Here is a 27,327-nt window from a genome sequence, read left to right on the forward strand (position 1 = left end):
TATATAGTCTTGCAAAGACTAAAATGATATGTGAAGAGATACCATACCCCACCGCTGCAGAAATCCACAATTCTGTCACCAGGTTTGGCTTGATTTGTCACCACATACACAAGATTGTTTAACTGTTGCTGCTTTCTCAATGCTCGATCACTGGACATTTTACCTGGGAAAGACAAGAGATGAAGAAAATAAAATGTGTATTCTGTGGGGTTGACCCCTCTTTTTTCTTATGTGATTACTAGTAGAATAGACTACCAGAAAGAGGGGTGAATAGATAAATGAACTACAAATTCTGTATAACCCACTAAGAGAAGACTAGAGAAATGAAACCCAGAAGTAACCTCTATTTTTGTGAAGAGATACCATAGGTATCTCTTATTTTTACTTTAGTCTTATCCAACTTTTCTTTCAATATGTAGTGGCAGAAAATCTATGAAAAAAATATATTCTAAAGAAAGAACACAACATGTGAAACATTAAGTTCAGGTCCTAAACAAAGTAATTGTTCAATACATGCTTTCTGGATGAGTAACAACAGAGACCTATTGTAAAAATAATTTCAGCACATTGACTAAATCTCATTGGAGAAAGGAGATCCATAATAAATAAAAACCTTTTTATTTAACTGGCCCATCCTTAAACTTTATTTTTCTGATTAGAACTCTTGAAACATAGGTGTTGCATTGCCTGAAATATGTCAATGGTGATTATATTTAGAGAGAAACTGGATTTTCCCCTTTTTACTTCGAAGTGTTTTCCTCATGAGTCAGACACAGAAATTTAATGCAATTAGAGATTAGAGATAGGGTATTTCCAAGTATGAAATGCCTTGGGCCTAGCAGCATGAAAACAATTGAACTTTCAAAAGCCATTAGTCAAGCCCATGAATATATCTTCAGAATAATGAATGAAATTACTTGTTTTTACATGTTTCAAATGCACTTTTTAAGAAAGTAAAAGCAAGAGTAAGAAGATGTAAGAACATATTTCAGTGATACAGATTAAAAACCCAGATAATCTTTTTTGTTTGATCAAATGTTATTTACAGACACCAAGGTTTCCCTGCTCCATTTTCATAGAAAAATAATGTTCTTCTCTTTTCTGTTTTTCTTTTTTCTTATGTGATTACTAGAGGCTCGATGCATGGAAATCGTGCAAGAGTAGGTCTCCCTTCCCCCAGCTGCTGGCACCGGCTTCCCTCTGTCTGCCAGCAGGCATCCGGGAGCTGAGCTTCACTCACAGCTCTGACTTCGTCCTGAAGGTCATCCAGTCTAATTAGTATATTATGCTTTTATTACTATAGATATGTATATGCATATATCCTATATAATAAAAGCACAATATGCTAAGTGTCTGATGGTTCATTCAACCATCGCTATGACACACACTGACCACCAAGGGGTAGATGTTCCAACTGGTAGGTTAGCTTGCTGCTGGGGTCCGGCTGATCAGGACTGGGTGAGACATGCTGGAAATACCCTGGAGCCCTCCCGTGATCCCTCTCCGGCCCTGAGTGTGCACCAGTGGGGTCCCTTGGCCTGGCCTATGCCCTCTAGCAATCTGGGACCCTTTGGGGATGTCCACAGGCCAGGCCAAGGGAACCCACCAGTGTATGAATCCATGCACCAGGCCTCTAATATGTGTGTGTGTGTGTGTGTGTGTGTGTGTGTGTGTGTGTGTTCTAGTCACATCCATAAGTCCATCATTTAATACACAGCAAATAAAATGTTACAAATCTTTCTACATCTGTGCATTTATTTTTCTACTATTTAATAGTTGCATAATATTTTATTCATTATATATACCATTGCTTATGTAACCAGTTTCCTATTATAATTCTTATTTAGCATGGCCAGATTTCAAGCATGAAGAGCTTTGAAATCAAAAGTCTGGTGACTCTATTTGTGAAGACAATTTCATGTATAAAAATAATTATTTTTATTTTTCTCTAAAAATATAATTATAGCCCAGCTGTGGTGGCTCAGTGGTTGAACATTGACCTATAAACATGGAAGTCACAGTTCGATTTGGGGTCAGGGCACATGCCCAGGTTACAGGCTTGATCTCCAGAAGGGGGTGTGGAGGAGGCAGCCTATCAATGGATCAATGATTCTCTCTCATCAATGATGTTTCTACCTCTCCTTTCCTCTCTGAAATAAATATATTTAAGAATAAAAATATAATTATAAAAAAATTTAAACACAGAGTAAGTGAAAGCCTCTGTCACCTTACCCTCTGTGGATAACCAGAGATTTTATGACAATTTTCAAACACATAGCAAAGTTGAAATAATCTTACAATGGACACCTCTATAAACTCCACCTGAATTCTGCCATTAACAGCTTACCGTACTTGGTTTATTACACTTGTATTAATCTATCCATCTCTCTAATCTCTCTACCATCCACTCATAAGTCAAACTTATCTTTTAAAATAGTTTTATTGACTTTAGAGAGGAAATGAGAAAGAGAGAGAGAGAGGGAGAGAGAGACTTCAATGTGAAAGAGAGAAATGTCAATCAGCTGCCTCCCATAGGTGCCCAGAGTGGGGATGGAGCCCGCAACCTGGGCATGTGCCCTGACTGGGAATTCAACTGGTGACCTTTTAGTGCACAGATGATGCTCAATTAACTGAGCCACACCAAACAGGTCCAACTTTTTTTTTTTTTTTTTTTTTTTTTTTTTTTTTTTTTTTTTTTTTTTATGGCAGTCTTGATTTTTTTTTATGGCAGTCTTGATTCTTGAAGAAGACTTTTGAAACAAAAAAAAGTCAACCGGAAATCGGGGGCAAAAGACCAAAATTGCACAAAAATTACCTGCAGATCTTGACGGCAAAGTAAGTCTTTTCTTTGAAGTGGGGGGTAGTCTTATACAGCAAATATAGGCCTAAACCTATGTTTTAACTGTAAAACTAGAGGCTCGTCTTATACGCCGGAAAAATACGGGTTATTTTCATGAATGGGCAAAATTTACACTTGTACTGCAGTTATTACAGGCTTATATTAAGGGATTCTCAATTAGACTTCAAACTCTTGTGTCTTGTCCAAGTCTGTATCTGACTCTATAGTTCTTTGTACCTAGTACATTTTTAAATATGTTTATTGAATCAAATACTTCAGTAATGTGAAGCCTATTAAGAACCTTAAAATTATTCAGGGGATAGTGCTGATCATCAGATATTGAAGGGAAAAGTAGAGGTGAGTGAAGAAGGAAGAACAGCAGCAGAAACTGAGGAGAAATGAATAGAATGCAAAATCAACCTAACTTTCTTCATTGATTAAATACGTAGTGAAGCAGACCCAATAGGAAAATTTCTAAGAAAAGAATGTTCCATAGATATATGAACAATAAGGGCTTTTACATACTGAGAGGCAGGCAAGGGCGGCAGAAGGAAAAGGTCTGAATTAACTGGTATTTTATAAATTCTCACATAACAAGGGAGAGCTTAAAAAGTAAAACTTGCATTGCTTCACTTTAGTGCAGTGCCAGTCTTTTAATCCCTTCCTGACCTATTTTTATTCAGCACTGAAAAGGGCACATTGTTTGATTTGGGAATTAGCTTTTAAGGAGATTAGTTTCCAGGAAAAGTAAAGCATTTCGAATATAAAGAGGGACCCTCATACAAGGCATCAGAGTGTACTGTGCTACCAAACCACCTGCTAAAAACAAGTTGAAAACCAAAACAAAATCCAATATTCATTCCCTCCCAAAATTACCAATGAAATTCAAAATTATTTTATATAAAATATTTATCAACAAAAATTATTTGCCTCCTAGAGTTTTTAACCAGAGGGAGGCTAAATCCATTTATCTATAAGCAAGAAATAAAAAATAATAGATTTTTATTTTTAATCATAGATATCCATCTGTATTAGATTATTAATTATGGATTATAATGCAATTTAAATACAAACACAATGGGCTTCTTAAATCTTCACTTAATTTAATTTTTCTTAGAGTCTTTTGACTTGAACTTAATCCTTCAGAAAAATGTGTCCATTCATTCCAAGTGGGTACAGATTTTCTTTTTCCAACCCCAATAGTTCTATCACCTGTTATAACAAATGTTTTGTAATATTCTTCTTAACTATATTGAAATAAAGTTCAAAGATACTACAGCTTACTTACCTACATATTCTAAATAAAAATAATCAGCTAAAATATAAAAAAATAAAATAAATACTTTATAACAGAATAGTAGTGTGATATAGACACTAGTCACAACTACTATAAAATCAAAATGTCCCTCTCCTCCAATTTCTGAAAACATCTTTAGGGTTTACCATTAAATATTATGACATGAAAATTTTCTGATTTAGGTGACATTCTCTCTAGAATTTAATGCAATGTGTTGTTACTGGAATTTTGCTCTTTATTAACCCATAACGGACTATAAATTTTAGAAGATAGGTTTTCATAGAGCATATCATAATTAAGAGAATTTAACTTCAATTTCAAAAATTCCCCATTATAAAAACCATCTTATGTACGATTAGTACTCAACGTTACAATATAAAGGTATTTCTTCATATTGTTTAAAAATGAGCTCCCTGATGTAGTCATCTTGTTATCTTTATGTTTCTTTTATAATAATAACAATAATGAGCCATCTGTCTGATACCTGTCATAACTAAAAATGTCTAGATAACTAAAATAATCATCTTAAGAACCAAAATTGTTAAGTATTTCATACATCCAAATTTGTTACATATGTTATAAATAATAATATTGATAAAATGAATACATGGTATCCCATACCCAGCTTAGGAACTAGAACATTACCAATATTTTTGAAGTCCTATGTATGTCCCATACCCAATTGTACCACCTTCAATTTTCCTTGCACTGAGACAAGTACAATTCTGAATTTTGTGTTTACCATTATATTGCTTTTCTTTATAGTTTTACCACAGAGTTATATAACTCTAATACTATATTATTTAGTTTGGAATATTTCTAAACTTTTGATAAATGGAGCTATATTGTATAATTGTTTGCAACTTGCATTTTTCACTGTTTGTAAGATTCATCCATGTAGATATATAAATCTCTATTTTCACTACTATATTTCATTGTTGAGCTATAATATAATTTAATGATTTTAGTCATTTGGAATGGTTCAATTTTTTTGCAATTACAATAAAAAACATTTCTATAATTTTAAAATTTCTTAAGTTGGTTGCATATTTATTAACCTTCTTTTAAAAAATGAATATAATTTAATCATTCCTTAATGAATCCAAAGCATATTTATGAATATCAATTATATGTAATATAGCATTATAATAATGCCTTCAGAGGTTATAGAGATGTACATTCTTATTTTTACTGGAATAAGTAAATTTAGTCTGCTTTTTATAATTCTCTCTCACTTTTCTATTGGCAAGAAATTTCTTGCTGCTACAATGTTTATTCTAACATCCTTATTTTCAATTTCTTCTCTGTAGACCTGGAGGCCAGCCAATGAAATTTGAGTATAGTGCCAACAAGGAGGAAAAATAGATTATGACTGAGAGACCAAATGGAAGCTTTCCTAAGGGGAATGTGTACTACTATGAGATAAATGGTATTATGGAAGAAGCAAAGATTTTTCTGGTATTTCAAGTCTATCTTGGGCATTTATTAGCTGTCTGACCTTGTCAAGTTATCCAATCTTTTTGAGTATTTACTTTCTTTTCTTTCTTTTTTTAGTATATTTTATTGATTTTTTTTTTACAGAGAGGAAGAGAGAGGGATAGAGTGTTAGAAACACCGATGAGAGAGAATCATCGATCAGCTGCCTCTTACACACCCTCTACTGGGGATGTGCCCGCAACCAAGGTACATGCCCTTGACTGGAATCGAACCTGGCACCTTTCAGTCCGCAGGCCGATGCTCTATCCACTGAGCCAAACTGGTTTTGGCAAGTATTTACTTTCTTGTCTGTAAAATGCACATAATAATCCTATGTGATAGGCTATTGTGAGAAATAAAAAGCACAGTAGCGGAGTCCAAGCTAAATCATTTTCTTTCAGTACATGGGGGTTGTTTCATCTTCATATCTGCACAGTTCACATTGTAGGATGGTATCTACCCAACTACTTCCAGAGACCAGAGACCTTTTGGTTTCCCTCCTGGTTCACAGTTGTGTTCCACATAGTTCCAGACACACGACTTTCATGGAGGGGAGGTATTATTATAGCTTTAAGCAAGTGCCTTGTTATATATAAATTAGAGGCCCTATGCACAAAAATTTGTGCAAGAGTAGGCCTTCCTTGCCCCAGCAGCCGGCACCGGCTTCCCTCCACACCCAGGACCCGGGCTGCTTCCCTCCTGCGGCTGGGAGGCACTCAGGACCTAGGCTGCTTCCCTCCACCCCCAACTTAGTCCAGAATGATGGCCAGAAGGTGTAATCAGCATATTATCCTTTTATCATTATAGAAAATTATTATAGACTAGAGGCCCGGTGCACAAAATTCGTGCCCGGGGGCTATGGGGGGAGAGGGTGTCCCTCAGCCCAGCCTGCATTATCTTCAATCTGGAACCCCTCAAGGGATGTCCGACTGCCCATTTAGGCCCGATCCTGGTAAGATCGGGCTTCCCTCTCACAGTCCAGGACTGCTGGCTCCCAACTACTCACCTGCCTGCATTCCTGATTGCCCCTAATCGCTTCTGCCTGCCAGTCTGATAACCCCCTAACCACTTGCCTACCAGCCTGACTGATGCCTAACTGCTCCCCTGCCAACCTGTTTGCTCACAATTGCCCTCCCCTGCAGGCTTAGTCACCCCTAACTGCCCTCCCCTGAAGGCTTGATTGCCCCCATCTGCCCTCCCTTGCAGGCCTGATTGCCCACAACTGCCCTCCCCGGCTGGCCATCTTGTGGTGGCCATCTTGTGTCCACATGGGGGTGGCCATTTTTGACCACATGGGGGCACCATCTTGTAGGTTGGAGTGATGGTCAATTTTCGTATTACCTCTTTTTATTTTTGTAGTCATTTGTGGACATGCACAGAACAGCAAAAAGTACGAGTGGCCTGACACACTTGTTCCCTGCTGAGGTTAAACAAAGCCATACTTGGCCTTCCTGTTTAGCTCTCACACTATAAACAAGTGTTCTTCTCATGGTCTATTTCATGCCAGAATTTTTCTAGTTTTGTGCCTTTTTGTTGGCAATTTTGCTGTTTAAAATGGCTGCCAAGCATATTGTTGAAGTGCTGATCAGTGTTGTTAAGTGCAGAAGGTCGTGATGAGCCTTGTAGGAAAAGGAACTCTTGCTCTGGTCTAGAATGAATCAGCACAGTGGGCTATAGAAACTCCTTGGAAGCCAATCCTCTACTGGGATGGCTTGTAAGCACTTGACTATACACAGAAGTGACTATAAGCCACATCAATGTAGCCCTCACATTCAAACTAAAATAGCCAGTCAACTTCCCAGCCAAAGGAATTACAGACCTAATGTTTCTAAATGTTTCAAAAAATCTAAGATGTTTTATTTATAAATACAGACACATGCACACATGTAAATGTTGCATCTGGATAGATGGCATACACATTTTTAAATGTATATGAACATTTACAAAATAGATCATGTACAAGACTAAAGATCTAATCACAATTCAATAAAAGCTGTAATAAACACTAGTACCTGGAAATTTAAAGCACTCCATAGCACTGGCCAGTTTGGCTCATTGGATAGAGCATCGGCCTAAGGACTGAAGGGTTCCAGGTTTGACTCCTGGTCAAGGGCACATGCCAGAATTTTTGAGCTGCAGGATCCATCCTCACTAGTACATGCAGGAGGCAGCTGATTGATGATTCTCTCTCATAATTGATGTTTCTTTCTCTCTCTCTCCCTCTCCCTTCCTTTCTGAAAGCAATAAAAATAAAATAAAACACTCCATAAATTTCTCCAGGATGAAAATAATATCAAAACTGAACCACATATGATTAAAGAAAGAAAAAAGAAATGACTAACAATGAGAGCAGTATATCTAAACTTATTAGACACAGACAAGCAGGTCTCAGAACAAAGTCTACAGCCTTTATTAGACATGCATCTATTGGAAAACAAGAAGCCTGGAAATATAAATGAGTTAAGAACTCAATCAAAGAAATCATGTCATTAACAACCATATTATATAAGAAAATAATATGAGAAGAATAATAAACTAAAAAAGCAAACATGGTAGAAATAAAAAGAAAATTCCAACTCAAATTTTTGGAAATGTGAAAAATTTGAAAAACTTTTTCATATATCACTATACTTTGATGGTGAAGATATACTAAACAATAGAATACATTCTATGGTCTACAGAGTTATTAGACATTTGAGCTATGCAGGAAAAAACACAGTAAAGACAGTAAGATGCATATATATATATATATATATATATATATATATATATATATAGTATTTGTTTTTATGTTCATGGCAAATTAACAGGAACTACAGAGTTCTCATCTATGTGCCTCCACATGCACAGCCTCCCCCACTATCAATATCCCCCACCGGAGTGGTGCATTTGTTACAGCTGCTGAACCTGCCCTGACACATCGTTATCACCCAAACTCCATAGTTTACATTAGAGGTCACTGTAAGTGTTGTACATTCTATGGGTTTGGACATGTAGCTACCACTGAACTACTGAACTATCACACAGGACAGTTTCACTGTCCTAAAAACCCTCTGCGCTCCACCCAGGCATCCCTCCCTCCCGGCAGCACCCCTGGCGACCAAAGATCTCTTCACTGTTTCTGTGGTTTTACCTTTTCCAGCATTTCATCTAGTTAAGATTTGTTTTAATGTCATACGGTATTTCGTGAACATGGCTAAGAAAACATTATTATATAGATTTAATAAGGATTAAAATACTTTATGAGCTGCTAATTTTCTGTATATTTCCAAAATCCCCAGAGTATAAACAAACAGATCATTTTTGGACATTGAGGGGAAAGCAGCTCATTTCTTTCCACACCAAATTAATCCACAAAAGCAGTTTCACAAGAACTTAAAATATGTTCTCAAATTCTTTCACAGTAAAGTTAATTCTATTAAAATTCCAAATATGGGCAATACATGTTTCCAGGATTCAACATTATAAGTTAATGGGCACACCCTGTGTAGTGAGCACTTAATTCGACTTCAAAATAAAAGAGCACAGCACAGCCCTGTCAGGGTGGGCTTCAAGCTATACCCAAGTAATTTACACAGATCAAAAATATCCAGAAACTCATTAATCCCTTTCCCTGGCTTGTGGAAAAGAGACTTAGATTTTGTTTGGGATGGGTGGGGGTGGGGACTGGGGGCATCTTATATATGGAAAAAAACAGTGTAGTGTGCTGAGGTTTGAGATAGAAGCTACATGAGGTAAAGTGTACCCCCTTACTGATGCATGTAAAACATAGGTATCATGCTAGGAACAGTAAATATGAGCTGGCCGTTGAATTTAAAATCAAGACAAACATTTATTTGCAACTCAATTCAATTCAGTGACACCAAAATAGTGCCTGTGTTAGGATGAATTGTTGGTTCCCTCCACCCCTTTATTTTTTCCTTTCAATAGTTTGTTAAGCTCATAATCAATAAGACAAACACTGTTCCTTATCAAGGTGCTCACAGTCTAATTAAAATATATTGCACGCTGAACTATGATAACAGAAATACAACCAAGAACAAGAGAGCTCCTAGAAGATTCGACACCTAAGGAGAGGGTGGAGGGGAAGAGGAATGTTTCAGGCAGTGGAGCTGAGAAAAGGTTCGTTACAGGTAAGGCACAGAGAGTGCTGGGGAGGGTGCGAAAGGCAGGAGCAGATTCAGCAGCCATGTTAAGGAAGTAGGACTTTAGCTAAAGGCAATGGGAAGGCCTTGAAGACATTTAAAGCAGAAGAATGTTATATCCAGATTTACGTTTTCAAGAACTGTTCCAGATGTGAAGTAGAGAATGGACCTGCTGCAGTTTTCCATGTGAGAGGCAACTGTGGCCTGCAACAGGGGAGTGACAAAGGACATGGGATAGGAAAGGGTTTGAGAGATATAACTCAATCAATCTAACCATGAGACTTAGTGATTAGTTGGATAGGGACTGAGTGAAATGAGGGGGAGAAGGTAATGAAGGCTAATAGCTAACATTACTCTAGTATCATCATGTGCCAAGAGCTGTGTGCTTTGTGCACACTATCTTGTGTCATCCTCACAGCAACCTGATGAGGTAGTTGTGATTACTAGTCCCATTTTCACAGGCTCAAAAAGGCTCCCAACTCGTCTGGGACCAGCCATGGCCCAGGAGGAAAAGTGGTTTACAGAATGTAGGGGTCACAAAAGAATGGTTTGAATAGATCAGAGAGAAAGTTTGTGTGAGGGGCAACTATTGTAGATGTCCTGTGGCAACTAGATGTTTGGTCCAGAGGTCAAAGTCTGGTTGAAAATATAAATTTGAGAAATTCATGAATCAAAGCCATGAGAGGGAACAGAGAAAGTGAATAGAGAGAAAGCAGGCTGAGCAGCAAAGAGGTCCAAAGACAACACCCTGCAGGGGAAGAGCCAGCAAGAGACATCTGGAAGAAACCATCAGGGCGGTACTAGAAGAATCCGGAAAATGTGGCATCGCTAGAGCAAAGGGACAGCACCATTCTAATGACTCATACATTTTTGAAAGGTCAAATATACTACCGCATTTTTCCATATACAAGATGCTATTTTTTTCTAAAATCATCAGACTGAAAATGAAGGGGCATCTTATACATGGAAAGTCAGCTGAGGGAGCCATGCCAGTGCATAGCTGCCCATACCCTATGAAACAGGCTTCCTCCAATCAGAGCCTTATTGTTACTGACGTCAGCTGATGCTGTAATTGGAGGTGGAGGTAGAGCGTGCACAGATGCAATAGGAAATGGAGCATTCTGAGCCCATAAACATGTAAAAAATAAAAAGATAAATACCATTAAGTGATGGCCTTACTCTGCAAAATTCAAACTGAATATCATCAGCTATGAAAGAACATAGAAATAGAGCTGCAGAGAAACAATATGGATCTCTTCCCACTGAGTGTATGATCAGGCAGTGGAGAAAACAGGAAGAACAACTCTTTAAGATGCCAAAAAAAAAAAAAAAAGGCCTTAAGCAGAAAACCAGGCAAACCTCTAGTATAGGCTTAAGACTTGAATTATGGAACAGTGCCAGAGTGACTTATGTGGGTCAACCATGCTCATACAATGTCAGGAAAGAATGTTTTCAAGCAAAATGAACATTGTTGATTATACAAGAAAGGCAAAAAATTTCAGGAGGAGAAAAGGGTTGGCTATGAGAACATGAACAAAGTTAGCTCAGAAAATGCCACCAGTTTTACTCCTATGTCATACAATTTCAGAAAAAAATATGATTTTGAACCGTCATATTGCAAACATGAATGAGATGCCTCTCAATTTTGATGTGCCTTCCAACTGAACTGTTGATGTGAAAGGAATAAAAATAATGACAATCAAAACAATGGCCATGAAAAGACACACCATATTGTGTGCTTTCATGCTTTGCAGATGGTACTATACTGCTTCCTATGCTTATTTTTAAGAGGAAAACATATCCTAAAGAGACCATACCATCTGGCATTATTGTACAAGCTCAAGAGAAGGGATGGATGAATGAAGACATTATGGCCATTCGGTTTGAAAGGTTTGGTCCAAAAGATCTTAGAGGCTTTTAAAGAAGCCATCTCTACTTGTCTTTGATAGTTCCAAGCACATTGAACAGAAAAGACAAGAAGGGTTGCATCAGATTTGCAAATACACCTAGCAGTTATTCCCGGTGTACTTTTAGGTCATTTACAGCCACTAGATATTTCAATCAATAAGCATTTTAAAGCCTTGATGATAGAAGAATGGAATAGATGGATGCAAAAAACAGGTGATAACTTGACACCCACAGAAAGTGAAAATAAAAAAACAAACAAACCAACGAACAAAAAAAAACACCATTACGGAGGTCTGCAATTGGGTCTTAAACTCATGGTATGGTGTCAAACAAGAGGTGATTGTGAATCCTTTAAGAAATGTGGAATCAGCAATACCATGGATGGAACTGAGGATGATCTCATATATATAGACAGTGACTCAGAAGACAGCAGTGATACAATAGAAGTTGAAGAAATTGATATATCTGGAACTAATAGTGATGAAGAAGAGAGCAGTGAAATAGGCTGAGAGGAAAAAAAGTGGCCAGTCTGATACACACAGCGAATTCACACAGTGAAGAATGTCATGTCTCAAGTTCTTCTAGATCCATATTCTAGGTTCTTTGTACAACACACCTGCAACTTTTAAAAATTATTGCACCATTAGTGTAAAGTTACCTAGGTAGGTAGGAAAACTATGGTTGATGAGAAAAATTATGCAAATTTACAGCCTTATTCAAGGTTATTCCACTAATGAGCAGCAGAGCTGGGATAGGACATGGAATTTCTGTCTCCTACAACATTGTTTCTACCGCATCAGTGTGAAAATTCTAATTTTAGAAGTTCTTTTTTTCCTAGTAAAAATATATTTAGTACTTGACTCTTTAGGAAAGAGTTAAAATTATTTCACTTGCTTTGACTCATGCAGTTAAGTCTTTAAAATTCTACATATTCATGAGTCACATTTTATCCTTAGAAAAGTCAAGATACCCATTAACTTTTAAGTTACTATAGACATTAAGATATACACTAATATAGCTATTAAAGATATTTCAGTGATTAAACTGTTGGAAGGGAAAGAAATGAAACTATAAATAGCTTTAAGTGCTTTTAGTACAAAGCTGAAATTTTATTTGACATTTTATTGAAACCTGAAACTGAAAAGAAGCAAATAGATCTCGAAATGTACTTGGTGTTGTAAAGTATTTAGAAATAGAAGCTAATTAATCCTATGTTTTTGTAAACAATTTTAATCTATATCTATCTTAATCTTCCTCCTAAACCAGGATCCTGAGCAAAACCAGGGATTGGACACTCTGGGATGAAATACCCACAGGCAGAGAATAGAGATCCCCTGCAGGAGGTGAAATGCCAGGCACCCCTCTTAGTTGCTAATTGAAAAATAAAATAAGCCCACGACTATTATGCAAAAGTCCTATCAAACACCTGAATTATGGTATTTCATGTACATTTTTTTTATCTGACTTTGAGGTTCCTGATCAGGTTAGCAGCCTGACTCTGACCCAGTATTCTTTAATATGTCCCTGTCTAAATTCTTAATGATTTACTGTGATTGATTTCTCCAGGTAGATGCTTCTCGCTCTGACGCCAGCATGCTCCCTGTACCTCATGGCTTCAAAGGAAGAGACTGAGCCTCTTCCCTGAACACCCAGACTTTGAATTTCTAGTGTTTAAAAAAAATAAAATAATAATAATATATATCAATATATATATCTATATCTATCTATCTATCTATCTATCTATATATATATATTTAACCCTTTGCACTCCGCTGTCCCCTCTCAGGGGACATTGCAGTTTATTAGTGATTATGGGGAATTGAGTTAATTCAACGCACGTTTCGCAAAGTAGCATCAAGTAGCTGGTAGCCAATGTCCAGAATGGTTCTGAGTGCAAAGGGATATATATATATATATATATATATATATATATATATATATATATGGCATTTTAGATTATGGTTCCCCAGGATTTGGATATTTTAACTTTTTGAAGGAGGTGCAGCTCTTCTGAATATCTATTTATTGGATCCCACACTAAATGAGATAGTTTGCAGTTTCAACAGTAGACCAACTACATGTATTTCATTGGTCTTCATTGGTCTAGGGCTGAGAAGAAAATTAAATTTAAGAAGTTCACAGAAAAACAAAATTTCATGATTAAATAAAATACCAACTAATGTTAACATTTCTCTTCTATTCCATCAAAGAATAAATACTGGCTGAGAGAAGAAGATAACGTTAGGCGGTGTGCAAGACACTTTACATATTATTTTACTTACCAATGTGAGGTACAGATGATGCTTCTCCAAGCTGAGAAATTTCAGATAGTTTGCTGAAATTATACAGCTTAAAAACTAAGTTTCCACCCGCATGGCTCTCTCCTGCTTCCCTGGAAGTTTTCTAACAATACCACAATAATGTAATATGTAAACTTTTCAAATAAACTAAGAGAAAAACAATTCTAAAAATAAATAAACATTTTTAAAATGAACTTGAGAGATAAAATATATATTGTTCTTTCAGACTCTGCCAAATTAAGTTATGTGTAACCTGACTAACTGACCAATTTCATAAGTCAAATAAAACTTATAAGTAAAAAACCAAAAATTATTGAAAAAGAATGTTAAGACTTATGTTAACTGTGTGAATCACTAGCACATTAATTCATAAAAAAATTTTTTTTCCAAAAAGGATGGGAGTTGACAACAGTACAACATTTTCTCCTTCGATGTCTATAATATCTTCTTTGGTGATAGTTCTGCTCACTCTAATATTTCATCCACTTTTCTATGCCCAATCAGCTTTTACAAGGCTGATTTCTTGTTTCCAGCTGGGGAGAAGGACATTGTAAAATTTCCTAGAAGCTTTATCCTAGCAATCTGGTTGCTAGCCAGACACAGTAGTAGCACATATGTTACCTTAGCCAGGAAAAATTTTCCAGAGCCTCATGAAGAGAGGCCTTAGGGGAAACCAGTGTGCCAATGAACACAGCGCTTGAATACTGTAAGACAGGTCTGCCCTAGCCTGGAGAGCTCAGACCAACCTCCCTGCAGGGCTCATCAATTTCACACCTCATCATCTAGAACAGGTGGCTAATAAACCATGGGCCACCAATGTGGTAAGGACACTGACTTTGAAGCACCCTGTGTCTATCCACCAAGGGGAAATTACAGAAATATATTTTGTGCTACTCTCGTTAAGCAAGGTTGATTATTCATATTATTAACATGTATTTGTTAGCAAGGGAAAATGTGGAACATGTAATTAGATACAACATCTGTGCAGCAGACTTTGTATTAAGGCAGTACTTTTTCCTCTTTATAGTGGAAATAAGTAAAAAAGAAAGATCAGGCTTAGAGTGTATTATGCACTTATCTATATAAAGAGTACTAATGATTTGAAATGAATTCTGACCTAAGAGAAAACGTCCCTTGAATGCCCATCAGTAGATGAGTTGATAAAAAAATCTGTGGTATTAATACATTTTCACCATGGTATACTATGCAGCAGTAAAAAAGAAGAATCTCTTACCCTTCAAGATAGCATGCAGAGTTTCATGGTAGGTGAAATAAGTCAGTCTGAGAAAGACAAGTATTACATGATCTCACTCATATGTATCTAAGTAACAAAATAAACTGATGATTGGAGTGGATCCAGAGACATGGAAGCATGGAACAGAGTGCCGGAATCTCAGAGGGAAAGTGGGGGAGGGTGGGTGGGTGGGAGGTAATCAACCAAAGACTATATCTATCTATCTATCTATCTATCTATCTATCTATCTATCTATCTATATACATACATATACACACACACACACACACACACACACATATACACACACACACACACACACATGCATAACCTATGGACACAGACAATAGGGGGGTGAAGGTCTGGGGTGAGGACAGGGACAGGCTGAAGGGGTTCAATGGGGAAAAAAGGGAGACATATGTAATACTCTCAACAATAAAGAATTATTTAAAAAAAACACACACAACTTGGCCTAAAGCTCTGTTTCATGTCAAACCCATGTCATCATTTATTGCCAAAGATACTAAATATCTCACTAAAGAGTCTCTTTTCTGTATTTATCTTCTTTGAGCAATAAATATACTTGATAAATGCCCATAATCATACAGAGAACATTGCAGGGAAAGTGCTATTCCATACCAAACAGGTTAAAAATTAAAAACCATGACATAAAAATAATAGATTTTAGAAATATAAATTTGAAAATATTCTAAACAATTATATTAGCATTAGAGATCCAGTGCAGGAATTCGTGCACCAGTGGGGTCCCTTGGCCTGGCTTGCGGAATTGAGCCAAAACCTGCTGTCTGACATTCCCCAAGGGGTTCTGGATTGTGAGAGGGCACAGGCCAGGCTGAGGGACCCCACTGGTGCACAATCAGGGCCAGGGAGAGACATGGGAAGTTGGCCAACTAGGGAGGGTGTGTGGGAGGACTCCAGAATATATATGGCCTGTCTAGCTCAGTCCCAATTGACTAGACCCCAGCAGTAAGCTAACCTACTGGTCAGAGCAAAGGTCAACTGGCTCCTGGTGGTCAGTGCACGTCAGAGCAACTGGTTGACTGGTCGACTGTCTGCCTCCTGGTGGACTGTCTGCCTCCTGGTGGCCAGTGTACGTCATAGCAAGTGGTGGAGTGGCGTTAGCATATAATTAGCATATTACTCTTTGATTAGTTGAATGGCCGACTGGTTGACCGAACACAGCATATTAGGCTTTTACTATATAGGATTTTTTTCCAAATTAAAATCCAACTTTTAGGATTTTTGTTGTCCTCTTGACATAATAACTATATATATAAAAGCCTAAGTGACTGAATGACCGAACGACCAACAACTGTTTGATCAGTTTCTATGATGTGCACTGACCTCGGGGGGCAGATACTCAATGCAGGAGTTGCCCCCTGGTGGTCAGTGCACTCCCACAGTGGGAGTGCCACTCAGTTGACTGATGGGTGCCAGACTCCGGGCTCAGAGTTGACGAGCACCACTATGGCAGCACAAGCCTCTCCCGCCTCCAGGGCAGCGCACTACTGAGCTGCGGCAGTGGCAGGCGCAGCGGGGCCAGGATGAGCGGGAGCAGTGCAGGTTCTGGTTCGGGCTCCTCTCCAGCTATCTGCTCCTGAGGAGTCCCAGATTGTGAGAGGGCGCAGGCCAGGCTGAGAGACCCTGCCGTTGCATGAATCCATGCACCTGGCCTCTCATACTAGGAAGAAAATAATAGCATTTTAATATTCCTGTTCTAAGTACATCACCTGAATCTAATTATTAAAAAACATCAGACAAATCAAATTGAGGGATATTATTCAAATGAACTGGCACATGTTTTTTAAAAAAGTCAAGATCAGGAAAGTCTAAGACCAAGGAAGCGTTACAGATAAAAGGAGAACTAGAAAGATATGATAACTAAGTGCAATCCATAATATGGGATTTTTCTGTCACTATCAAGAACATTATTGGGATAAATGGAAAAATCTTAATAAATATTTTATCAATGTTAATTTTCTAATTTTGATAATTATTTTTTAGTTATTTAAGTAAGTGTCCTTATTTTTTCTCATTTTCAGGAAACACACTCTGAAGTATTAGGTATAAATAATGGGCATCATGAGGGTAATGGTATATATAGAAAATACTTAGTAGTATTCTTAGCAACTTTTTTAAGACTAGAAAGTATATCAAAATAAAAAATTTAAAGAGAAAATAACCAAAATAAATCTTAGTAACATTGCTGTATAAAATACTATAATTCAAAATATATATTTTATTCAAATAAAGTAACCTTGGACTTCACATATCTATCCCTGGATTGTTTTCACATATTAAGCAGTTGCAGCTGTTGTAAGCTGTCACTTAAATAGCTTTCTCTCAAATTTAGCTAAGCCAATGGGGAAAAATGGCATGATAATCCTTAACAGCTGATCATTTAAAAACCATGTGCAAAGTATTGTCCTACTAATTCAAACAAACAGGAAGAATAATATATAGCTGTAATAAATAATATTTCAAATGCTATCTTGGCACTTTCTAACAGATATTGCAAACAAGAATATTAAGGAAATGTTCCCCCTCACCCCCCAATACACACCCAAATGCATTTTTGTTGTTATTCAACATGTAGTCTATATATGAGTTGTTAAAATAACAGCCAATATTTACTGCATTCTTACTGTGCCAGTACTTTAGATGCATTTATTATGCAAAACAACCATGAAGTAGGCTATATTATTAATGCTAAGCTAACATAGCACTTCTCTTAAAACTGCAAGCTATTTGCTTGGCTTCAGATGCCCCTTTTTTGCTCTTTTCTACCTGTCAAATCCATAGCACAGGCATGAAAGTTCAAATGTCTCTACATTTAAGTATTCCTCAATCTCGATTTCAGAATTAATTGCTTCCTCTTCTGAGTTTCTATAAGCCTTTATGCAACAACATTCATTAAAACTTCTCTAAAATATGTATAAAACATGGATTAGACCGAAAACACTGAGTTATTTGCAAGAGTTCACATGATAGAAGTGATTATTAAAATAACTTTAATTATATGACAAAACAACAGTATTATATGAGGACTTGGAATTTTCTGGACACGTATCAATGTGACAAGCAGGGCACTAAGTACTTCACCAGCATCATCTCATGTAAGCCTTACAATCTACACAGGCGTCTTCAAACTACGGCCCACGGGCCACATGCGGCCTGCAGAGGGGTCTGATCCGGCCCGCCAGGTTTTTTGGGCAGTGAGCGCAGCCGAGGTGTTACAGTAGGAATTAGTAGTTCATATAGTCCGGCCCTCCAGCTCTCTGAGGGACCATGATCTGGCCCCCACTTTAAAAAGTTTGAGGACGCCTGACTAATAAATGAGAAAAATGCTAATTGACTGTACCTTTGCTACACCCACAGCCAATCAGAGCAAGTATGCAAATTAACCCAACAAAGATGGTAGTTAATTTGAATATGCTGAGGAAGGGAGGAGTGAAGACTGAAGACAGCATAGAGGGAAGAGGGAGGGAAAGTGGAAAGCAAGGCGGCTTCGGGAGGGAAAGTGAGGGCGGCAGCAGCGGAAGGGAAAGCAGGAGGCAGTGGTGGCCGGAGGGAAAGTGGGGGGAGGGGCGGTGGCTGTGGGAGGGAAAGCCTGAAGTAGGGGAAGAGACGGTGGGAGGGAAGGGAAAGCACTGGACAGCAGTGAGAGGGGAAGTGTGGGGCAGTGGTGATGATGGAAGGGAAAGCACGGAGGGTGGGGGGGCAGCAGTGGTGGGAGGAAAAGGGTGGGGTGGAGAGCAGAGGGTGGGGGAGGTGGCGGTGGTGGGAGGGAAGCCCGCAGGAAGTCCTGTTCTTGCAGGAATCTTCTTGCAACAGGCCTCTAGTCACTCTATAAAGAAGTCATTGTTAACAAAGAGCCAACAACTTAAAAACCAGTTAACTAAACTGGCAACAAGATTTTTAAGTGACACTATTCCAATATAGATAAAAGTCACCAAGATTGATTCTACCAAATGTTGATACTTGCATATTGGAAAAATGTTATATCGATATAATAGCAACTTGGTAATAAATAACAAGAACCATAAATCTGTTCATGCTTTTGGCACAGTAATCCATTTTCTGGGTATATAACTTTTTAAAAATAATTTAAAAAAATAAGGGAAAAAGGGCATATCATGAACATAGTCACTGCAGAGTAATTTATAATAGCAAAATATCAAATGCAACCTCAATGTTCAACAAGAAGAAAATGATTAAATAAATCATGGCACATCTATGTAATGACAGCATGAGAGAAAAAGGTAGGTTTTTTTAAAGCCTAAAACTCATTGTATGAATCCATAGGCATAAATGTTATTTATAGCAGTGCATCAGTACACACACATTATGAGTAAAATGAAGTCAACTAAGAACAAAGTGGTGTCTTAACATCTGAGTCAATCACTTGCTAATTTGGTCTTAGATCCATTCCCTGCCTACTGGTTCTATTCTCTCTAGCAGGACACTTCATTTCTATTTCCCATGCTCTCTGCCTGTAGCACTGTGACCCAGTGGCACTGGCAGAAGATGGAAGGAGAAGCCACAGTATTGCTTCTCTCCCCTCTCTGTTTCTGGTTGTGTCTCAGCATACTCCTTCTCTCAATGGATCCAGCTAGCTGAGAGGAAGATGCTCAAGTCTTAAATTCTGACATACAATTGTTTCCTTTTTCTGTTTCGCTTCATCCTTACAAAGATATCTTTATGGTGAATTAACAGTGAAGAACTTCATAAAAAACAAAATTTTAGATGGAATCTTAATATCCTCTGCACTATTAAGTACTGATCTGCTTATGTAAAATTTCCAAGTTGAAGAGCCCTCTACAATAAAAGGGAAAATTGTGACAGGTTTGATATTGTAGCAATATTTGATGTTAGTTCATAGGTTTATCTTATTCATCATGTAAACAAGAGAGATACCCTGCTAGATATTTAGCAAATAGTTATTCTTAAACTCACTTAATTTTAGAACAGATATAGATATAGATATACAAATATAGATACAGAGGTACCTATAGATATTTTATTGAGGTACAATGGACATATAACATATTTGACATATAACATTAAATTTAGGTATACAATATAATGATTTGATATTTGTATATGAATGATTGCCACAATAAGTCTGGTTAACATCTGCCATAGTATAGTTACAAAAAAGTTTTCTTTCTTGTAGTGAGAACATTAAGCATCTACTCTTAGAAACTTTCAAATATGCATTATGGTATTATTAACTATAATCATCAGGCTGAACATTAAACCCCCAAGATTTATTTTATAACTGGAAGTTTGTACCTAGAATATATTTTTTAATAAGTAAGAGTATGCTTGTCTGGGTTGAATTAAGTCTGTTCATAACTGCAAACAGCTGAATTGCCTAACTGACCTTTTAAAATCTACAATTTCTTTGTACTGAGAAACATGCAGGAAAGAGTGAAGTAAAAGACATTCACCCAATAGATATTATATTCAAGAAGAGAAATATCCAGGCACATTCAAACAACCTTATCTGGAATGAAGGCATGAATCAATTTAAAACTGAGAATTTTAAAAAGCTTCTGTGGGTCTGGAAGTAAAGAAAGCAAAGAGTTCATCAACAGAAACCGGTCACTGTAAATGGCAGCCCGGAGCTCGGAAATGCCAATTTCACACTGCACTAAGCATATCCTGCCCAACACGCCAGACTGCTGTTTGGGAAAATATCAGCACCTGCTCCTGCCCTCCCTGGAGTAATAGATTAGCCAGGTCCGGTACAAAACTGCATCTACGGTACTTGGACCTACCCACTCCGGAATCACTTTCCACCTCTTTCAGTGCTTATCGCTTTTAAATCAGATGTGTTAATTGATCTAGAAATAGCAGCTAACTCCAAATAAGCTGTAGTTAGTTTGGCTTTATAAGTAAGTGCTCAGAATATCCTAAAAAAGCAGGTGGGGGAAAACTAAATGAGTTAGAAAAATATTTACCTGCAATGTCAGGCTGTCGGCTGAAATATATAACCTATTGCCACTATCTGCCACTCATATTCTCTCTTCAGTCAGGTACCCACCCGTGCTGACAATCCCAATTTGCATCACTTATTAGGTGATAAAAAGTATTCAGTAGAGGACTATTTTCCATACGGAAAATTCTTTTGGGAAAACACCTGAAATCTGGAGGAGACTGAAGACACTTCCAGTATGACAAGAAAGCAAAATAATGTGTTGCTGTTTTACTCAGCACCTGTGAGGAACTGGAGAAGGTCAGAACAAAGTAATTCATCTAATTAGTGGAAGCTCTGGTTTTAGAAACTAGTATTCTTAGGTCCCCTGATTTCCTACCAGGTACTCTTCTCGCCGTCTCAATTTTATTTATTTATTTAATTTATTTATGTGTTGCTGTTTTACTCAGAACCTGAGAGGTACTATTTCCCGAAGGGAGAATGAGGCTGGAAAGGGGGTGCTCAGCACTACCCAGCCCTCCCTAACACGACTGAGGTCTGTCAGTGACTGCAAGTAGAGAGCAACTCCAGAAATAGAATTTTCGAATTCAGGCAGATCTAACTGAGGTTGAGTAAGCACACAGACATAAATAGGTGACTTAGATTTAAATCACACTAAGAGCCTAATGAACCCTTAAAAAAGTAGCAGGTGGAATTCTTTCCATGTGCTTTGGTCAACTTTCTTTCCATGGTATAGATCTGCATTGCTACACTCCACAAACAGAACAGCCAGCCAGCAGTCAACCGCACACAGGTACCAGGGTTTTATTATATCATGAACCAAATGGTGGAGGAGTCCATAAAATGGAGGAGTCTATAAAATGCTATCGCCCTTAGGTGAAAGACTACAGGCAGTACAACCTGCATGGCTCAGTGCTTGAGTGTCAACCTATGAACCAGGAGGTCAAGGTTCAATTCCCGGTCAGGACACAGGCCCCGGTTGCAGGCTCAATCCCCAGTAGGGATCATACAGGAGGCAGCCAGTCAATGATTCTTTCTCATCGTTGATGTTTCTGTCTCTCTCGCTCTCTCCCTCTCCCTTCCTCTCTGAAATCATTCATATATATATATATATATATATATATATATATATATGACTATATATATATGACTATAGGGTAGGGGTGTCGAACTCAATCGAGAAGGGGCCAAAATCTAAAATCCAGCCTAAATCGCGGGCCGAATGGTTTACTGAACAGTCATAAACTGTCATTGTGATGGAAACGCAGCGGAGTGCAGTGATGACAGCGCGGTGCGGGCCACATTGCAAGGCCTGGCGGGACGGATTTGGCCCGCGGGCCTTGTGTTTGACACATGTGCTATAGGGAGAGTCAAATTAAGGTTTGCTGAGTCAAGAAACCCAGACAAACAATGCTTTACATTCAATAAATACAGTAAATTTGCTATAGCCTTTTCCCCATGAAAGATGATCTATTCTGTCTTATTTTTCTTTAATAGACAAGTTCCTGGTCTCTAGTGTTTATACTCTAGAATGTCACTAGTGTCCACCATGCAAAAAAATGAATCGATTTTATCTGTATTGTTGATCTCTTCAGGAAGTTCATTTTTTTGTAAATAACACGTAAAGTAAAAGGATATATAAAATTATTAGTTGCTACTTGTCTTTATGAAGATTTCTGAAACCACCGAAAATGTTTCTAGATCAAAGGAAAACAGCAACCTAGCCTCTCCCCTCCCCCGCCTGCTTCAAATACATAAAAATTGGCCTTTATTATTGGAGGGGAGGGGAACCAATCATGATCTTAAAGGCTCTCAATGAGCTGACCCAATTTTACCAATCCATCCATACCTGGCATTACTTCATAAAACTAGTTTTCTTCCATTTGAAATTCCCTTTCCTACCCATTCTCTGCAGTCTTATTAATGCTCTTCCCTTTCACCGAAATATAATACTTCACATGCTACTTTCTTTTAACCTAACGTGTATTCAGTTTCAAGCTCAAATTCAGGACTTGCTTGACATCTTTCCTAAACAAAAGTCAATTTCTTTCCCTTCTAGCCTTTTACAGCACCTACTACTTTCCAATTCAGTCCTTCCAATTCTCTTAAACCACAGAAATTATGTTCCTAAAATGTAATGTAGTTGCCAAAATCTAGCTAAAAAGATCAAAGTCTCATAGAAAACAAGACCCTTTAAAAAATGCTTTTAAATCTGTTTTCCTTAAAAAGAATGCTCTAGAAGGCATCTATTCCAAAACAATAGAGATTTATTGGTCATATCTCCTCCTTTGGGCTTCTAACAGGAAGCCCTAGTGCTGAAGCAGATTCTACAAGGTTAGTGTTGAGGAGGCTACAATCTCTCAAAGCCGCCCTTACAAGTCACTGCATTTTGCACCTGAATTCTCATCCTTCCTAGCCTCCACTCCTGCCTTTTTTCTTCTTTTTGCATTACAGTTTTCTGAACTGGTCTCTCCTTCATACTGCAAAGGTAGAGCACACATGTTTCCTGTCTCAACACCGCTTAAGGCCCAATAAGATGGCCTGCACAGGAGGATGGACAAAACCTGCAATGCTCTGTTGTTCTAGGACACAAGTATAAGTCTGAGTTATCTCAAAACACTGGTTTTGAAGAATTAATATATTGCATTTCACTGACTATTCCATTTTTTTAAAAGTCTCACTGTAATAATGAAAAAAGAACCATTTCTGTTCTAACTCCATAGAGCTGTTTGCAGATGTTTAATCAGACATCAGAGATAATTCTTAATTTATTTTCTTCAGGGGTCAGTTTTAGTATTATATTGTATGTTCAACTCCCACTGCCTCTCATACTGTTTTCACCCTGAAATTCATTCATTATTTCATTCAAGTATTCATTCATGCCTTTTTCATGCGAGTCACAAAGCCATAAGAGCTCAGGAATAAGAGCTCCTGGCCTTCAATAAGCTCAGTCTGTGGGGGGAGGGAGTGGGTAAGAGAGATACCCGCTGGTAAGGAAATCTCCTTCTTTAATGAGACTAAAAACAACTAACATTTAACCCTCCACGACTAAGGGACAACTGGACCTAGTGGCCTCTACTCTGTCCCCTTACGCTTTATCTTTCAAGTGGGGTTGACCTAAATGACCACATCTGCCTTCCTGGGGTGTGTTACTTTCTCTCAATAAATCTTTCTTGGGCTTCCACTAGTACAATGGAGACAGGTTGATATTTTAAAAAAGATTTTGCTAAATAGTTAAGGTAGAACAAATGGGAAATTAATACAATAAAATGTATGTGGCTTAAAACTAATCTCAGATTTCTGATCTTACCTTTGCAAGCTGACTCTACATTATTATTGTTCAGCCTGTCTGAGACTGTCACCTCTGTAAGAACCTACAGAAACTGCCCACCCACTTCTGCTACAGTTCTCTATGGAACTAAAACATAAAACCTTTGGAATTTCTCAGCTTTAAGAATAACATGTTGTTAATCAATAAAAAAGGCCAACAATATTCTAAGAAAAAAATCTTTAGCAAATAAACATAAGATTAATATATTTAATTTATTAAGAAACACATTAACAAAAAACAGATATTAAGAAACTTAAGTGCAAATATTCAACCCTGCTATGATAAAATAACACAAAATAAAACAACTTTTCCCTATTAGCCTGTAAAACTTACCAAAAAATATTTGATGAACAAATGCCAGTGAAAGTGGAAGTGAAGCAATGGCTCCTAAAATTTGCTGATGGTAAAATAAACTAGCTAAAACCCTTTTGGAAATTACTGTAGCAATATGTATCATAAGCAACAAAAAGTTTCATAGCCTTTGACTATCATCTCACTTCAGGAAAATAATTCAAAGTATAGAAAAAGCTATGTGCAGGATATTTTCATTAAAGTGTTATCTGCACGTGATAGTTAAGAGCAACTTTATATTCAACTGCAGATAATTAAGCAAAATATATTAAGTCTTTTTGGTGAAATATTATGGAATCATTAAATAAGTAGTTATATTAGGGGATGGTTGTATTGTTTCAAGTTTTTACATTATTTTTCAAAGTAAATGCTATCAATATATGAAGTAGGTGAATTCTTAATATGGTTTGACATTAAAAGACAAGTTCTATCACACTGATAAAAGGGAAGTATATAGGAAAAGGTTTAAAGATCCAATGAAATTATTTATAAAGCTAGAATGCTTTTACTAATTAGTTTATTGCTTTCTTTTAAAAATGCTGCATTTTTGTTGAAATTGTTTTCTTTTAAAATTAGAACCTTTTATATTCTATAAGCATTCAAAATTAACAAAGGCCTCTCACTATTAGAAAATCAAGGGAATGTACCTCCTTATGAGATAGGTTGGGTGCAATGCAGCACTTACAATTGAATATTATGGTCAAAGATGCAGCGGAAAAGCCTGGTCGACATTGATCATTCCTATTCCTTAATACAGAGACATAAAGACCTTAGCAATAACTTACATCAATACAACTGTTTTGGTGTACAAGTCTACTCATCATTGCTAACAGTAGAGGCTATAAGAGAAAGGAGAAAGAGGCCTAGAACACAAGGAGAACCATTTGTGTGAGAAATGCACAAAATTTGCTGTTCACAAGCAAGATTTTTATTATCAGAGCAAGCATTGTAATCAAGAGTTTCCAGAATGTGAGCAGATTTTGAAGAGATACTCCATAATCTCCCACCATTACCTTTAGTAGAATGCAAGTACACTACACAAGTGAACAACTGGTGCAATACGACCCAGTGAAAGAATATGGTAAGGAAACATCTGGAAATGTTAAAAATAACCATATTCCTACAATGAAGGATAGAATTCATCTTGAGAATGGGAATTCTTAATATGAGTGATATATGCTGCTTTTAATTGTAATCATATGAATTCCAAATTTTAAGCCTCCTTAGTAGACTCTGAGTAATTATAGGTCAACTCCAGGACTTAATGGTCTGAAATAAGTTTTGTGGGAATGGGACAAACTACTATTTCAAAACATTTCCTCTAGTATGGGAACCCCCACCCCCCAGGTTAATTTCAAATTTTATTAACCTCGCTAAGACAATAGCAATACAAATCAGAATAACTTCACACCAGGATCCACACAGATGCTGTACAAGATCACTGTGTCATAACTACAAAGCCTAAGAATGTAGGACTCGAGTTCTGGACTTGGCTAATGGACAGATATGTCTTGATTGTGTTTTACACAATACATGTGGCTTAAGTGCTACATGAGCCTCAAATTTCCAAACGGTAGATGGTATCTCATTTCCATAATTACTTTGCAGGACATTTTAGGGTTGTCGCCTCTCTGCCTGCAAGTTGACCTGCAGGCTGCATCCACAGGCTTCCCTGCCCTCTGCCATCTGGAAGGGTTGGGCCTGAGGAGCCCTAGCAGGAGATGGTGATGGCAAAGGAGAATGAGGCAGGATATTTTTCCTCTCAAGTCGCACCCCTGCAGTCCTGAGTCTCTTGCCTGAAGGTTACCACGCCTCTCAGAGCAGCTTGTTATACTGGACTTTCTTTCTTTCTCCCGATCCAGCCAGGCCTCAGGTGGAAACAGCACTGTGGCTCCTTACAGCAGGTGCTTGCCCTTTCCCTTTATGGCTCAAGACACCCTGACTACAACTTTGTAATTAATTTCTCTACATATAAATCCTCCTCAAATGGCCCAATGTGAATGTCCATCTCTTCCCACTGGGAATCTGACTCAGACAATGACTCTTTTACTAGTGAAGAGTTTGATTGGGATATAAGTCAGAATCTAGTACCTAGAGAAAAGTAGTTGTCTAAATTTAAATATTGCCTACTAATGAGATTTAAGGTCTCTTGGAAGAAACTTACCCAAAGCGCTTATTTTATAAATGAAGAAAATCATTTTCAAACATCTTTTTTGTTGGATCATAGATTAATCCAACAATTACCTGATTTTGTAGTGAATCATTCAGATTATATGAAAGCAGATAGGCATGACTGGAAAGCAATTTTCTTTAATGCTGCCTTTGGCAGCTTTTCTTTCCTTTCCTTCTTTTGCTGAAAAAAAATTTAAGTGTAAAAAAAGTCCCCGAGGGCATAGAATTATGTAGTTAATACAATTTTAAAAAAGGGAGGCGACTTGGCCCTATATAATCTCCCCCCACATACACTAAATCCCATAGTTTTTT

General features: G+C 37.5%; 1 protein-coding gene across 1 annotated transcript in view; it reads right to left on the bottom strand.

The window, feature by feature from the left end:
- Window positions 1-27,327, bottom strand: part of GSTCD (glutathione S-transferase C-terminal domain containing) — a 96,610-nt gene that overhangs the window by 28,953 nt on the left and 40,330 nt on the right. The window contains exon 6 of the mRNA XM_045589269.1: window positions 48-163. Within this exon, the coding sequence (XP_045445225.1) occupies window positions 48-163 (116 nt within the window). The remainder of the gene's footprint in view (window positions 1-47; window positions 164-27,327) is intronic.

The sequence above is a fragment of the Pipistrellus kuhlii genome, unplaced genomic scaffold, assembly GCF_014108245.1.
Source record: "Pipistrellus kuhlii isolate mPipKuh1 unplaced genomic scaffold, mPipKuh1.p scaffold_m20_p_1, whole genome shotgun sequence".
Lineage (NCBI taxonomy): Eukaryota > Metazoa > Chordata > Mammalia > Chiroptera > Vespertilionidae > Pipistrellus > Pipistrellus kuhlii.